This window comes from Chrysoperla carnea, chromosome 1, assembly GCF_905475395.1.
Source record: "Chrysoperla carnea chromosome 1, inChrCarn1.1, whole genome shotgun sequence".
Classification (NCBI taxonomy): domain Eukaryota; kingdom Metazoa; phylum Arthropoda; class Insecta; order Neuroptera; family Chrysopidae; genus Chrysoperla; species Chrysoperla carnea.
In genome coordinates, this window is record NC_058337.1 from 28,981,910 (window position 1) to 28,997,732 (window position 15,823).

At 29.1% G+C, this 15,823-nt stretch overlaps 2 protein-coding genes across 2 annotated transcripts; one reads left to right on the forward strand and one right to left on the reverse strand.

Moving 5' to 3' along the window:
• Positions 1 to 8,931: 8,931 nt before the first annotated feature.
• Positions 8,932 to 12,722, reverse strand: LOC123290893 (trafficking protein particle complex subunit 12). Its single transcript, XM_044871259.1, has 6 exons — positions 12,283 to 12,722; positions 12,061 to 12,225; positions 11,655 to 11,993; positions 11,286 to 11,576; positions 10,453 to 10,616; positions 8,932 to 9,304 (listed from the first exon to the last, which is right to left on the reverse strand). The coding sequence occupies exons 1-6, from the start codon at positions 12,712 to 12,714 to the stop codon at positions 8,932 to 8,934; spliced, it is 1,764 nt and encodes a 587-aa protein (XP_044727194.1). The 5' UTR covers positions 12,715 to 12,722.
• Positions 12,723 to 12,794: 72 nt separating this feature from the next.
• LOC123290899 (protein SYS1 homolog) lies at positions 12,795 to 15,115 on the forward strand. Its single transcript, XM_044871269.1, has 3 exons — positions 12,795 to 13,141; positions 13,205 to 13,272; positions 14,846 to 15,115. Exons 1-3 carry the CDS (start codon positions 12,968 to 12,970, stop codon positions 15,084 to 15,086), a joined length of 483 nt encoding a protein of 160 aa, XP_044727204.1. The 5' UTR covers positions 12,795 to 12,967; the 3' UTR covers positions 15,087 to 15,115.
• Positions 15,116 to 15,823: the final 708 nt, after the last annotated feature.

Sequence of the window (15,823 nt, forward strand, 5' to 3'; positions counted from 1 at the left end):
AAGTTGTTGCTGTTCAGGACATGTCAAATTTTTTTTAAATCGCTCAAGTAATACAGTGCATATCCTGGTGGAAAAAATATTTGAAAAAAGAATAAGTCTTAGGAAACTCTGAAAAAGTCTTAGAAACTTTAAAAAAGTATTAAGAACTCTGAATAACTCTGAATTAGACTAGTCCGAAAACGTTGAGAAATTCAAAGTTCCTAAGACTTTTTCAGAATTTCTTATTCTTTCTTCAAATATTTTTTCCACCAAGTTAAACATTCATTTTAAGAAAAACGCAAAAAGTATTCTTATAAATTTTGAATTTATACATCTCAAGCAATTAGTGTGCTGGTCTTTGGACTATTACAGCAAATTTCCATTTCTACACGAATAATAAATTTAAAAAAATCAATTTTTGGATAGTTGAGAACAGCCATCTTAGAACTATCCATGTTCTCTGCGGAACATTCAAATAAAAAAGAAAGTCAAGTTATAACGTTCGTTTTTCGCCACCATGTAATAAATTGATTATTGATCAATTAAGCTTCTGGTGCAAGTCACCAAATAAAATATATTTTGTTCTTTTATTTTTGTATTAACATTGTTGTGATAACCGAAATTTATCGGTGTGGTAGCGAAATGATGTAAAGATTATAAATAAAAATTTAAAAAAATGCGCTCAGTATTTCAAAAAAATAAAAAATAACGTACGTACCTGGACATAAAATATTGTTGCTACATTCCAAAATTGGGAAGATAAATTTTGATGCATAAAATAAAAAGCTCATTTATTTTAAATATTTATAATGTGATAAAATTTATTTTTTTAGAAAGTATATTTTTTCGAAATGGTGAGAGTCATTTGTTTAAAAAAATGTGATTCGCTTAGTTGTTATATTAGATTTCCGTAGGCTTGATTGTACTGTATGGGATTCCCTGTGATTTTATGCGTCCGAAACAGTCTTAGTATCGAAGCTATATTAGAAAGAATGGTTATAAGTAGTTCCCGGCAAAATTAAGATATACACTAAAATACGCGCTGCCTGCTACAAATCCGCCAATTTTTGTTCGAAAGGCAGAATGATAAAATGTCTTACGAAGGGTACAGTTTAGGTAACAAAAACTTATCAATATATCAAAAATTCGAAGAATAATTTAAAAAACTTTCGAACCATCATTCTAATTATTAATTCTGAAATTTCTTGGAATCGGCAGACTTTTATATATTCGAGTCAGCTGATACATTACTAACCTGTTTCCACAATTGTTCTCGGGAAGCAGATAAATTTATTTACCTAACTTTAAACCTTTTTTATGGTTGGCACCCTATCTTTCGAACAAAATTCGATGAAATGACTTGGTAGTTTTATAGTGTATGTCTAAAATCCGTCAGGAAACAATCATGACCATTTTTCCCTACACAGCTGAGATACTATCAAGGTTTATGCAGCTTTATACAGATTAATTCTTATACCATACTACTTTTAAGGTACATATTATTCGTCGGTGCATAAAGTGCCGTCATTATCAGTGGCAGAAAAAGAAATTTTGCTTTTACGTTTTAATTGAAAGTTGACAGTTACATATAATTTAAACCTACATGTATTCGCTTGTCAATTTTGAACAACACGAGCGTAAGCATCGTTTCGTCTATTCAGAGAGTGTGCATGAACCCAACGAATTTACTTTAGCTACAGTGACTGTAGTTAGAACTCTATACTGTTCTAGTTTGAGCTGTTAATGTTAATTACCATGGTATTGGCTTTATTGGAAAGATAATATAATTTATGTTTAAAGTATTTCGATACCAATATCTCAATGTCATTAAAAACGCACGAGTTAAACCATTCTAAGTATTATTACTATAACATTATATGTGATTCACATATAATGTTATACCTAGAATGGTAAAACACATGTGCATTTTTTTGTGATAAAGAGTGAAATGAAAATGATACAAAAAATTTAAAATTTTATTCATCAATCAACCAACCTTTTATATGTCTTTTCTGAAAAATTCATATCGATTCTCTGTACGGCTTATGAGAAATTAACTATTGAAGTCGCGTTGACTTTAATAATTAATTTTTCATAAACTATACAGAGAATAGATATAATTTTTTTACAAAAGACGGATAAAAAGGTGATTAATTGATAAGTAAAATTAAAAAAATTTTGATATCATGTTTATTTTTACACCTATACCTGGTATAGAAATACTTTAAACATGATTTGGGCATATGTAGGGTTTCTTTATTTACGATATAGTTTCTGTTATGTCTATTGGCATAAACGTTGCTAAAAAGTATACAAGGCAGCACTGTTTCTAGAAGTAGTCAACTTGATAGTTAACAGACAGCATGTGTTCAGGGTGTTTTAAAATATTTCACCATAAATAGATTTACGCATGAATAAACACAGATATGTGAAGTCGCTAGTTGATGGCTACAATCACATACGCTAAATCATTTAGAAATCAGCGAATTAGGTCTAGGATGTTCTTCTTGAAAATTTCTACTTGAGAGATCACACAGAATATCAAAACTGTGTGATATTATGATATCAAAATTTCGCATTTTTTAAGAATAGCATATTTCAGCATTAAAATGTATGAGCAACCTCATACACATCTCACGATGCTATGCTTAAATTCATGGCATATAGCTCCCAGGAAAAAATCTCTGTACATAGATCAAATCTAGCCATAGTATATTTTTGTCCTAAGAAATAATCTGTATATAGTATACACAAATCTCACCAAACAGAAAAAGAAATTAAAAATATTATATACCCAAAATAAAGTGACTTAGATTTGGCAAAAATAGTGTCAATTAAATACCCTAAAAGGGACTTAAAAAAAATGTGTTGTTTGTTAGAAAAATATGATTCCTTAATTTTTGTATACTATTTTCCAGACAATAGCTCTGTAAGAGTAATTAAAAGTTAAATTAATCGTTAGAATTTAATTCTTGGCAACTTATTTTCGGAGGCTAGGGTATAATACAGTACTATACCACGTTCAAAAAATAAGTGAGATCCTGAGTAAAATGATTTTATTATCAATACAAAAACATTCGAATAGGCTATTAAAGTGTTATTAAAGAAACATTATATTCTTTAATACACCTTTTTTATAATCACAGAAAAAGAGTTTAATAAAAAATGATATATTATCTCTTAGCATTTAAGTGACCTATTGCAATCTTTTTTTTTATTGAAAATAAAATCATTTAGCCCACATCTCCGTCCTTAATAAACGTACTATAAATAAATATAACTGGAATTGAAACAATTTTAATATAACGATCAATGCACATTGAATTTTAAGGTATTTCTAACGACATGAGAGTGAAAGTAAGTTTAGAAGCACCGATTGCTCTGTCAGCTGCTATAAATTTTCAAAGTCATCGATATTTAACAATTAAAGGATAGGAATTCAAAACATTTTTGAACATTTTTTAATTCGCATTTTTGCTACAGAAAGTAACTATGCAAATAAAACTAGATTATATGTAAATAAACTTATTAAGGATGCTTTGAGCCTAAATAGGATGTAATTGACCGTTTAATTTACGAAAAAACAATAAACAAAGTTTACTTTTTTACGAATATTTAATCCAGAAGTGAATTGTATAAGCGGCTACGTTGTTCAATTTATTTCTCTGCTGCTTGATATTCTGTGTGCACAGATGAGCAATATATGGGAGTAACTGTGTTGGATCACTGACATATTTACTGCAATATTACAACTAATTTTTAGAGAACTTTTTTTTTTCTAAGATATCGCGTTCTACCTCATTCCGATAGAAATGCCTTAAGGAAAACATAATTTTACCATCTACGGAACTATTTTAACATACAGCCATTTATGTGCTGTTTTTGGCCAATATTATTTTGTTATTGTATGCTTAATTTTAAAAAAATTAACAAGAATTTTATGTATATTTAATATGTATATTATTTATTTTTAATAAATTATAATTCAAAATTTTAACATTTTTAATAACTTTTTTAAATGTTTATTCACAATGTTTCTCTGTTGTAAAAAATTGTTCGTCTCCACTTTCAGATTCTATTGGATAATTTTTCCAATTTACATTGCAAAAAATATCATTTTTGGAATTGTATTGATGAATGGTTATGTAGGAAGGATATTTGTGGATCTAAAGACGCGCTTACGAGGAAGAAGTAAAACTATTTAAAATTGAGGGCAAAAGTAAATTATTCCTCATCATATAAATCCTTTGCAAGGCAAATATTATTGTGCACAAATGATAATACTTGCAAAGTAAGGCAAGCTTAATGAAACCATACTCGTAAAAATAGATTCTCAGTCAACATTTCAAAACTACTAATTATAAGTTCCAAAAGAGTATGAAGTAAACATATTTAATATAAAATTGGGACTAAAACATATTTTCTAAAATAACGGAATGTTCTTTTTCAAGCAAATATCATGCAGGATAAATACAATTTAAGTACTCTCTTCCATTTGTCAAATTTCCCAATCTATTATCTAATTACCGACCGATACATCCATATATGTAATAAACATACTATATAGCGTGTGTCCCATTTACTCCATGGAAAGGAAAGAAAGAAATCAAAGAGAGGCGAAAATAGTTTCTTTCGTGTGAGCGCATCGATATGCTCTGTAATGCTATTTTTATGATTTATTTAACATACTTAAAACATTTGTTAAAAAAAATACGAGGTGTTAGATTTTCGTTGATTGTGTTTATATACCATTGTCATGCAGGATGTATATGATGCGCGAACGTAGGCGAAGAATAAACTGTGCGAGAGAAAAACGATTGTCTGCACTCTAATGATTTCGCCGGACCTCCTTCTCTTTTGGCTGTATAGTACATTTATTATATTTATGGAAACATCAATCACTGAAGTTGGTACTTATTTCGTATTCGTAAAAAAACACTGAAGAAGGCCTACAGTTGCCTACTTTCATATCGGCCAACTTTGCTCCCGTGGGTAAAAGAAAACTTGCATATTATTCTATTTTACTTATTATTAGCAATATTTTTTCAATGAAATAACAACTTTGTTGATTGTATTGTATTTTTCAAAGAAATACAATGCAATCAACTTCGCGAAAATTTTTACCAGATAGTATTTCCATTACTAACACTACGCCACTTATTATTCTGATAATTAAACAAAAAAAGAACATTCTTTTTTCAAATCATGTTTGTGTGACTGTAATTTTAACAAGATCTAGTTTTATAATTAAAGAAATCCGAAATTCGGTCTTCTTAAAATAACGCTCGAAAACTTTTCCAGCTCCCATATCATAATTACTTATATAGAAATTTATTTCATGTAACAGCTTCCGCTAAATTATTTTATAGGTAAGAGTTTTCTTAAAATAACCCTCGCAAACTTTTCCAGCTCCCGTATCATAATTAATTATATAGAAATTTATTTATTTTAACATCTTCCGCTAAACTATTTTATAGTGAAGAGACAGTAATTTTGCAAAGAACGACTAATCTGTCACTTGATGCTCATGTTCATTAATAAAAGTTCCAAAATCAATTTTAAACATAGATGCCGTAGACGACTTTATTTAATAGATGAAAGCTGCTTTGTTATATCGAATTCAAGATAAATGCTAATTTTAGAAATAGGTGATAAGTAGTAGGTATCTATGAAATATACAATTAAAATATTCAATTTTAATCTCCAAAAAAAATTATCACATTTTAATCAATTCCAAAACAGCTCAATTATTAACTAATTACATAAAACGTAAGTGATACGATGAGTCTCATATACGGTGTAATAAGATTTAAGTTTTCCCTTGTATTCTCACTCGTATACATTATTGCCAATCTTTTCTTTGAGGCTACTAAAAATTTTCTGTGAAAACGAAGACGTGGCCACACGAGTCACCATTAAATCATACCTACTACTGCAATTATTGGTATAATTAATTAAAATTAACGTAAGCATACCTCGTTTTTACTTTTTAAATCACTTTAATATTCGCATGCAGAGATTACGAGACACCATAAACAATGACTCTATCTTAAAGATAATCAAAGGAAGCTCTTTTATAATTGATAATTTGTGAATTTGAAATTTAAGTAGTAAAATGGATGTTGTTTTAAAGGATGATTTATATGACTCATCACATTATTATGAATTAATGCATACAATTAATACAATTATGGTGATTTACGGTACAAGTGAAATAACAACATTATTAACGCATGCATGTGAAATTTACATTGCGAGTGCGTAGCACGAGTTGGACAATCGCAGAAGTACGTTAATAAGGCGTTATCATACGTATATCGTACAAAACTTTATCTACGCCTCTAAAATGTGAAAATAAATGATATTATTTAATATTTGTCATGACTTATTGAGAAAAATAGAAAATTAAAAAATTTACTATAATAACTTGTTATTAGTTTAGATTTTGACAGTAATTTGGATTGTGGTAATGAATTCATTAAATAGGTCCTATCTCACGGGCGTAAATAAAATATTATAAACTTTTCGTGTATATAAATAATTAAGAACTTGCACCCGCATTTAAACTCTAGATTTTCTATCAAATTATGCTACACAAGACTGCTTTTATAATCCATTTGCAGGTTTGCATAATTTGTAATACATATGAGACCTTATGAAGAGGCATACAATACAAAAAAAATTTTAAATAGATCATAACAAAAGTTAATATTTTTAGCCAAAAACAAGTAGCTTTTTGTAATAATTTGTAATACAAATGAGACCTTATGAAGAGACATACAATACAAAAAAAATTTTAAATAGATCATAACAAAAGTTTATATTTTTAGCCAAAAACAAATAGCTTTTTGCAACTTAAAATACAAATGACTGAAATGATTAAAATACCGTTTTCGGCTTAAAATACATATTTTGGGCTCCTTTATGAAAATGAAAGTCGTTAATTTAATCTTCTCTTCACTTCTTTTTAAGAGGTGGTATTTCAATAAAATCAAGGTATATACGCCCTAAATATTGAATATAATATAAGGCTAACATATTAATTTATGGCTACTTGGCGACGATATTTTTAAGATAAAAATATAATAATTTTGATCACTTTGACAAATTCAAAGTATTATTTCTCAGTAGAAAACAATATTACACAATTACACAAAAGTTTACAATATTTAAATAAAATAAATAAAAAATAACGAAAGTTTTTAAAATAAATACTAAATCAGATTATAAATGAAAAATATGGCTTTTAGTTTAAAATTTACGAATTTTCAAAATTCTTAATTAAAATTTTTGCAAGTTCCTTATTTCTTTCCTATAAAAAGATTAAATTTTAAGAGTCATGGAATTACTTCCATCATACGAATTGTATAAATTAGCAAAATAAAAGATTACTAGAACAACAGTATTAAAACAGTATCTAGTCACACGTTAGCGTTATAATGGGTCTTTTTTAACAGTAATCCAGCACACTAGCACTGGACTGAATAAGCCATGTAACTGCCATAGTAAACTGTGGTCAGTAAACTTTATTGAATTTCAGAACACACACCATAATTGATTACGTTTTCTCAAATTAATGAATTTTGTTTAATTTATTAAGAAAAATAACATTGATATTGAAATTTTTAATGTTTCTTGCTATGATAATAAGTTTAGTTTCCCATTTTTATCCCATATTCATTTGTCCAAATATACAGAGTCCCGTAACTCGATAGTTTTAGTTTAAGAGCGTATTCTTTGGACAATTTTTTAAGGCAAAAGTGCCTTATATACCTTTTGTCCAAAACCCAATAGTTAAGAAGTTATGTGTACTATTAAATTTAACCAAAAAAGTAAAGACATTGTTGAGTAAAGTAGTTTATTGTTTTATTAATTAAGAATTTTTGTATTGCTAACACCAATGTAATTAAAGTTTTGGCTCAAAATGTCTCCCCTTTGTCCAATCTCTCAACATATTCATTATTGCTCTTTTAATAATTGAAGGTAGCGGGGGGACATTTTGAATTGAAATTTTAATTATATTTGTGTTAGCAATACGAAAATTTTAATTAGAAAACATTCAACTACTTTACTCAACAATGTCTTTATTGGTTAAATTTAATAGTTTTGGACAAAAGTATATAAGGCACTTTCAACTTAAAATTGTTCAAAGAATAAGCTCTTTAAAGGCAATCTAGAAATTTGAAAAAATCCACTTCTTAAGTTTAAACGCTTAAGAATGTGCCCTTAAACAAATTTTTCAAAATTCTAATTTACGAAGATACAGTGGATTTTGTGACGCGGCATCTAAGCCGGCCGAACAGAGCGCATCACACAATACGCGACAGATGTTGCCCGATGACTTGAGGATTCGTATTATCAGAGTTAATCTGCTGGACTTGTCTCTCAAACTTGAAACACGTTTTTAACGAAACTACTTTTTTCGAAGTGGTTGACATGATATCTCAAGTTCTACCCGACCTATTCCTTTGAAATTTGGTGGAAAATCTTCCTTATAAATCTCTCTATTGGCTTCTTTATAAATCTCTCTATTATCCTATTTTGTGAATTTTTTCTGGCTAAGGTCATAGCGACATCATATGAGGAAATGATTGACAATTCTACTTCTATAATATAATTTGTTGTTATAAAAGTACTCTCGACTCTCATAAGTAGTTTGTTTCTGTAACTGAACAATATTTTCAATAATAGTGTGAAATTTCTGTATCACAGACTTTAAACATCTATCATTACAAACGCTTCTACTCAAGCCTCAGATTATTCTTAAATCTTTCTTTATGATTAAAAAAAAATCAATTCTTGATCTCATGGTAGGTGATTCGAATAATATGATTATCATCAATTCGAATTTAAATATTAAATGTAAATAAAAATTGATTATAATGCTATTGTGTAAGTAGATACGACACTTAATAAAATCATAAAACTATCTAAATAAAAAAAATAACAAGTTTACAGTGGTAATTTCAAACATTGACGAACATTCATACCCGCATCAGCTTTATATCTAGCTAATTGTCGTAATAAATTTAATTTTTTTGTATTGCTATGTGACGATTCTAATTCATATAATGTACATAAATTTAACAATAATGAATCGTTTAAACCTTTTGTTGGATTTGCATTGATTGCATTCTCTAATAGTGATATTGCTTCTTTTAATCGTCCTGTATATAATAAACATACCGCCATATTATTTAATATCATTATATTGGCTGGATCAATTTGATTTCCTTGTACTAATATTTGATATGCTTCACTGAAATTATTTTTAGCTATTTCTACCAATGATCTATCCACAATATTTCTAACATCTGTTACATTTCTGTAAAAAAAAAAAGCACAAAAACATGAATACATTATTTGAAAATACTATAAGTATACTCTATGTCATTAAAAACGCTCGAATTAAAACATTCTAAGTGTTACTATTATAACATAACATATGATGAGTACGCTTAGAATGTTTTAACTGTTGTGATTTTTATGGAATCAAGTATACATTAAATCAGATTTTTTAAGGTTGTCCTATCATAGGACTGTGGGTCAAAAAGGGTGCTTTGTTAAATGATTAATACATACTTGAAACTTCGTTCCAGATTTCTCTTTACGACTTTTTTCGAAAGTGCTGCATTCTCAAATGAGCACGATAACATCATATTTAAGCTTTCGGTCTGAAAAAACGAAGCTTGGAATTTGTCGCACACTATAACTACTTGATAAAATTAATAATTATTAAGCCGTACTTAAGTACGGCATGTTTTGCCTTTCAATACATACATCATTTTTGCTGAATTGTAAAATAATGATTAATTTTATCAAAAATGGTCATAGTGTCCGAAAAATTCCTTGCTGCGTTTTTTCAGACCAATAGCTGAAATATGACGTTATCGTGCTTATTTGAGAACGCAGCACTTTCGAAAAAAGTCGTTAAGTGAAATTTGGTAGACTCGCCAAAAGTAAGCCACTCATGAAGTTTCAAGTATGTATTAATCATTTTACAATGTACCGTTATTGTCCCACGGTCTATCACGAAAACTGAGTAAAACAAATTATGCAAATTTTGAAAAATAACAATGCCAAAATTGAAATTTTATGCCAGCATTATCTAAAAATATGATTTACTAGTTGACCCGCGCGGAATTCCGCAATGCGGTACCCGTGGCTAAAAACAGGCTAGAGAAATAATATATAAGTGAGTAATTTACTTGCTTTTGTGTATAGGCAATTTTATTACAGATATGATATACAAATAACATACTGAACAAAATGTTGTCTTAAAAAACAAATTGGTACGTACTAAATCGGTGCGGTGCATTTATAGACCGTGAATCTAGTTTTCCTCATTAGCCAACACGATATGCATTAAAATGAGGAGTAAATCATGGAATTTGATAAATGAATAATTAAGATCTCGCGGGTTAAAAGAAAATCGAACTAGTGAAATAATATATAAGATAATAATATATTTACCCAGCTAAATCATTTGCTTTAATAAAACTTTCATCAGCTCTTGCAATATCACCAACTTGTAATAGAATGCGTCCCAATGTTGAATGTAATGCAATTTGTTGATTGATTTTTAAATCTTTTTCTGTTAATAATTGTTGTACAATTTGTATAGCTAATTCATAATTCTGAAAATAAAATTACTTTAATTCAACAACTTTCGTCTTGCGAATTATATCGATCAACGTTTTTAGCCAAACGTTTATTGCAAAACAATGATGTTAATTAAAAAGAATTGAAAAAAATACACTCGCACCAAGATCGAACCCGGACCTCTTGGATTCATGCTAAGCGGCTTAACCATTTCGGCCTAAGAGCTCCAGACACAGAGTGTAATTTTTTCAATATATATAACGTTTACGCCATTTTGATCATAATAAAAATGTCAATTATAATCGGGAGACTTTGACGGTAAACAAATGTGTATACAAGAGAGTAAACAAACATAAATAAAATAAAGAGGATGTTGTTATAAAAAGTTATAATGGATTGTGCTATGTGCCAAATGAGAGAAATGGACAGAGGGTTATTTTTTATATTTGGCTACGACCCTAGGCTTCACTACGGGTGACAATGAACATGAGCTCTGAGACATTCTTTACCTCTGCTCCCAAAGGTATAATATACTATTTATTGTAAATCGTATTCCGAATACGATACGTAATCTGTAAATTTTAATCTCGCCGACAAACAGTAAGTTCATAACCAAATATAAAAAATTCTCTTCAAATTTAACTAAAAATATTTCAAGAAATTTAATAATTCAGACTTATTAAACATAAAATTTTCGAATTTACCTCTTGTTGCAAAGCACAATTTACAATAGAATGTTGAACACGCCGTTGTCGATCTGTCCACAATTGTATCGACTCATTACGATCTGTTTCACTTAGTTCCATTGGATTACCATCTTCTGTAGCACCATTATTTAAATTTGTTAAAATTTGTCGCACAGTAATTAAAATTTTTATTAAACGATTCATTGATTCCTTAGCTTTTCCACAATGCATTGGTAATTCCGCTAAAAGTATTCGAAATGAAAATGGTACAATTGACCCAGGTCTGCCACCAAATTTATCTGGATAAAACTACAAAGCAATATATTAGTACGAATTCAGTTTTATTTGTTCACGAATCGAATATTTAATAGCAGCAATATTACTTACTTGGAAATACAAATCAGGATTGTCGAGGTCACCAAATGCTTCACTCTCTTTTTCCGCATCTGAAAACGATTTAATTTTTACTAGCAAAGCGATACGTGTAAACCAGAGTTGTAATGAGTGAGGAGTATGTTTGCTGGGCCGATTTAATCCACCAACACCTTGGCCATAAATTTTTAATAACCTCCCAGTTAAGTTTACAGCTGCACGGTAACAATTTGCTTGAATTAACTCTCGTAATCCTCGATCATCTTGTGTTACATCATCGGCTGTCAATATTTTACGTTGAGTAGCCTCAGCTGCTCCTAAATAATGAGTCACATCTTCTTGAAGCATATCATTCTATAAAAAATCGAATAAGCGAATTACATATTTCATAGTGCTCAATGGATAATGCAAAAAAATTTACCAAATCATCTTCCAAAATAACACCAGGCATTGTTAATTGATACGAATTTGGAATGTAAGTACCAGGCGGTGAAGTTGCACTAGCAATTAAAGCTTCTCTTGTTTGATCTGATGGAATCCATGCATCTCTTCGTCGATTGACTTCATGTCCACCACTGTACGATTCCTATCAAAAATTTCGCATATCATTCAACTTTCAAAATTTTTTTCAAAATAAAAATACCTCATTATTATAATTATTTAAACCCATATCTAAAATAAATCCTGATGAATTTGCTGCTGAAGGCGGATCTGGTTGCATTATAGTATCAAAAAAACTTGATGTTGGATCAACTGATTTCTTTGGTTGTGGCGTCTCAGCAAATATACGACATACCACTGGTTCACTTTTACTAGAAGACGTTGCTGTTGCATCTACGGTATCTGAAGTTTTAGACGAATTTGTCGATCCAAAATTAACAACTTGTAAATTATCACTCTGTTCATTTGCCCCAAAATAATTGTTTAAAGATGGTGATGTAGTCATCTTTTTCGAATCAGTTTCAAAATATACAGAAACTTTAGGATTTGAATCCAATTTTACATTTTGCAATTCATTATTTAACTTTTCAATATTACTAAATGAACTGTCATTTTTATCAACTTGTCGCATCATTATTTATTGATAAGAACTTGTTATCTTTTGTTCAGGCCTGACTTAAAATTTTTGTTAACCTTAAAAAAAATTTTTTTTTTTTTAAAACAGCTGTCAAATATTACAAGAAAAAAGTCATGCAGCTGTCAAAACGAAACCAAAATAAAGATTACAATTATTGTGAATCATTATTGCGTTAAAAATGGCCTAATACATTTTATTATTTCGTCATGTTTTCATTTTAAATTCATTTTTTAATTATAAATCTGTGAAAATGATGAAAAAAATGAGTGGTTCGTTTCGAAACACGCAATGGGATCCAGCATTAATTATTTCCCAAATAATCGCGGTTCAATGTATTGTTTATCTAAGTTTAGGCATTATTATGGCTGTTTTAGATTTATTAACAGGAGACAGTAATTCTTTGGAACACTTATTTGAGTATCACGTAAGTAAAAGCGTATTATTGAATACCAAATGTTATCGCTAAGTTTTTGGATATTTGTTCCAGGAAATACATATTCGAGATGTTGGAGGTCGAATGGTTATTATAGCGTTTATATTAAATTCATTAATTGGGTAAGAATCAGAATCGAAAATTTTATAAAGTAATTGCGTTCCGAAATTATGTTGGGCATCACCAGAATGATGATGTTAAATAATTTATAATAAAATGTCAAATCGGGCTGGGAAGCATGGGCAGTACTTTAAGAACGCAAGTTAAATTAGAATTGAATAGATTTTAAAAAGGCTTCATACCGAAAAAAACAATTTGTCATACGCGGAACGTTCTCGGTCGACGTAGTCGATTAAGGCCTAAAATTAAGTTTTTATCAAAAACAGTTAGGAGTTTTAATACTCTGAGAGCCATAAGCAAAAAAATGTGTGTACGCTGGGATCAATAAATTTGAAATGGTCCGATAATCAGACCACCATTTTGAAGTACTAAGTGTAGTAAAGTGGTTAAATATTGTTTCTTACAAATATATAAATCACGAGGTTTAATACTATATTAATAATTTGAGTCTGGTGCGACCCTCGGTTAACACGAAAAAGTTCCCAGTATAATAAAAAGTTATATAGGTCTTGTTAGCATTTATAGATCATGTTTCTAACATGTCTTGCAGCTTATGCTGGAACGATCTCCACAGATAAATGATGAGTTTCATTTACTTTTTTTTTTATTACCTTTAAAAAACGGTTCAAAAAATTTTGCTGAAAACTCTTTCAGTTGTTAAATACGCGATTACGCGTCGAATAAGCCCAGTTAATTGATGTTATAATATAGCCTTGTGTTCATTTTTAACCAAATCTAGTGTTGCAGACCAGAGTTATAAGCATTTACATTATTTAATCAACCCTTAGCATGTAAAGGGGTGAGGTATCCCGGATGAAAATTTTTTCTCAGTTAATTGATGTTATAATAAAGCTTTGTGTACATTTTTAACAAAATCTAGTGATGCAGACCAGAGTTATAAGCCTTGGCGTTATTTAATCAACCCTTAGTATGTGTAGGGGGTGGGTATCCCGGATGAAAATTTTTTCTCTGTTAATTGATGTTATAATAAAGCTTTGTGTACATTTTTAACAAAATCTAGTGATGCAGACCAGAGTTATAAGCCTTTACGTTATTTAATCAACCCTTAGTATGTGTAGGGGGTGGGTATCTCGGATGAAAAATTTTTCTCTGTTAATTGATGTTATTAGATGCAAATCTAGTGTTGCAGTCCAGAGTTATAAGCATTACCATTATTTAACCAACCCTTAACAAGTGAAGGGAGTGGATTTTCCAGATGAAAAATTTTCCGAGTTTTGTCATGTTATTACAAACGCGTTTGTAAATTTTTAATCAGACCCAATGTTGCAAACCAGAGTTATTATAAATTAAATCGTTATATCTGTTTTTTTTAACCCAGCTGCTAGCTTCAGCTTCATTCTCAAATGCCTTATTTCCTTAACTAAATTTAATGTTATATCTAATTCAAGCATTAATACTTGATTATCAGTGTACAGGACTTAACTATGTACAGGAGATTTAAACAATTAATTGTCTTAATTGTTCCATTTATTGTTTTTCATTAGTTTTAGTTTTTTTTATTGTTTTTCATAACACATTGAAATTAATTTATAAATTTTTAATTATTTATTTTAGGTCATTAGTTCTTTGGTTTATCGTCCAAAGAACCAAACAATGTCTCGACTTCAGTTGTACATGGCATTTGTTACATTTACTGATATGTTGGAGTTATAATGGAAGTTTTCCAAGTTCATTATCATGGTGGCTTTTGAATATTGCATGTGTAACATTAATGTGTGTATGTGGCGAATTTTTATGTTTACGAACTGAATTACGTGAGATACCTTTATCATTAGGACCAAAGGTCGATTTGTAATTTTATCGTCAATTGTATTTCAGTTACAAGATATGTTTTTCATTTCTAATAATGTATATTTTTGTAATAATCATTAACTATTAATATAGATTTTATTTATTTTAATTTTAGTAATTATTTTTACTGTGTGTTATTTCGGACTCTTTGAAAGTTGTATTTTACTGCTTTTTAGGGTTCCGTTTCCAAATGGCAAAAAACTGAATTCTTATAATTTCAAATTTTAAGTTAGTATTTCAATAATCTTATAACTAGTATAACCTTATTATAGTTTAAAATTTTCTTCTCAGATGAAAGATAATTTACCTAGAAAATTATCTCTTTTTTATTTCAACTTTAATGCGTACCGTTTTCCAATGCCTAAGTTCTATCATAAAATTCACTAAGTAAACATTTCAACAAAATCGTGGTAATCTCCAAAAATAAATTAATTTTTCGATATGTTAACCACACGGAAATTTCGATAGTTTTTTCTCATTCCACTCAAAAATGTTATATTTTTCGACCCGCTTTGAGACAAAAGCGAGAAAATGAGTCAACTTGATTTGTCTACATTTTAAGATAATATTAAAAAAAAAAAGAAGCAATTCGAGATATGTAAAACTATATTTAAATATTAAATACAAAATCAATTACAATTAAACTTATGTAATATGTCCATCACATAAATTTCCACAAAATCGTAACCGTATCAATATATCTAAAATAATTAATTATATTATTTTATAACATTCAGAGGT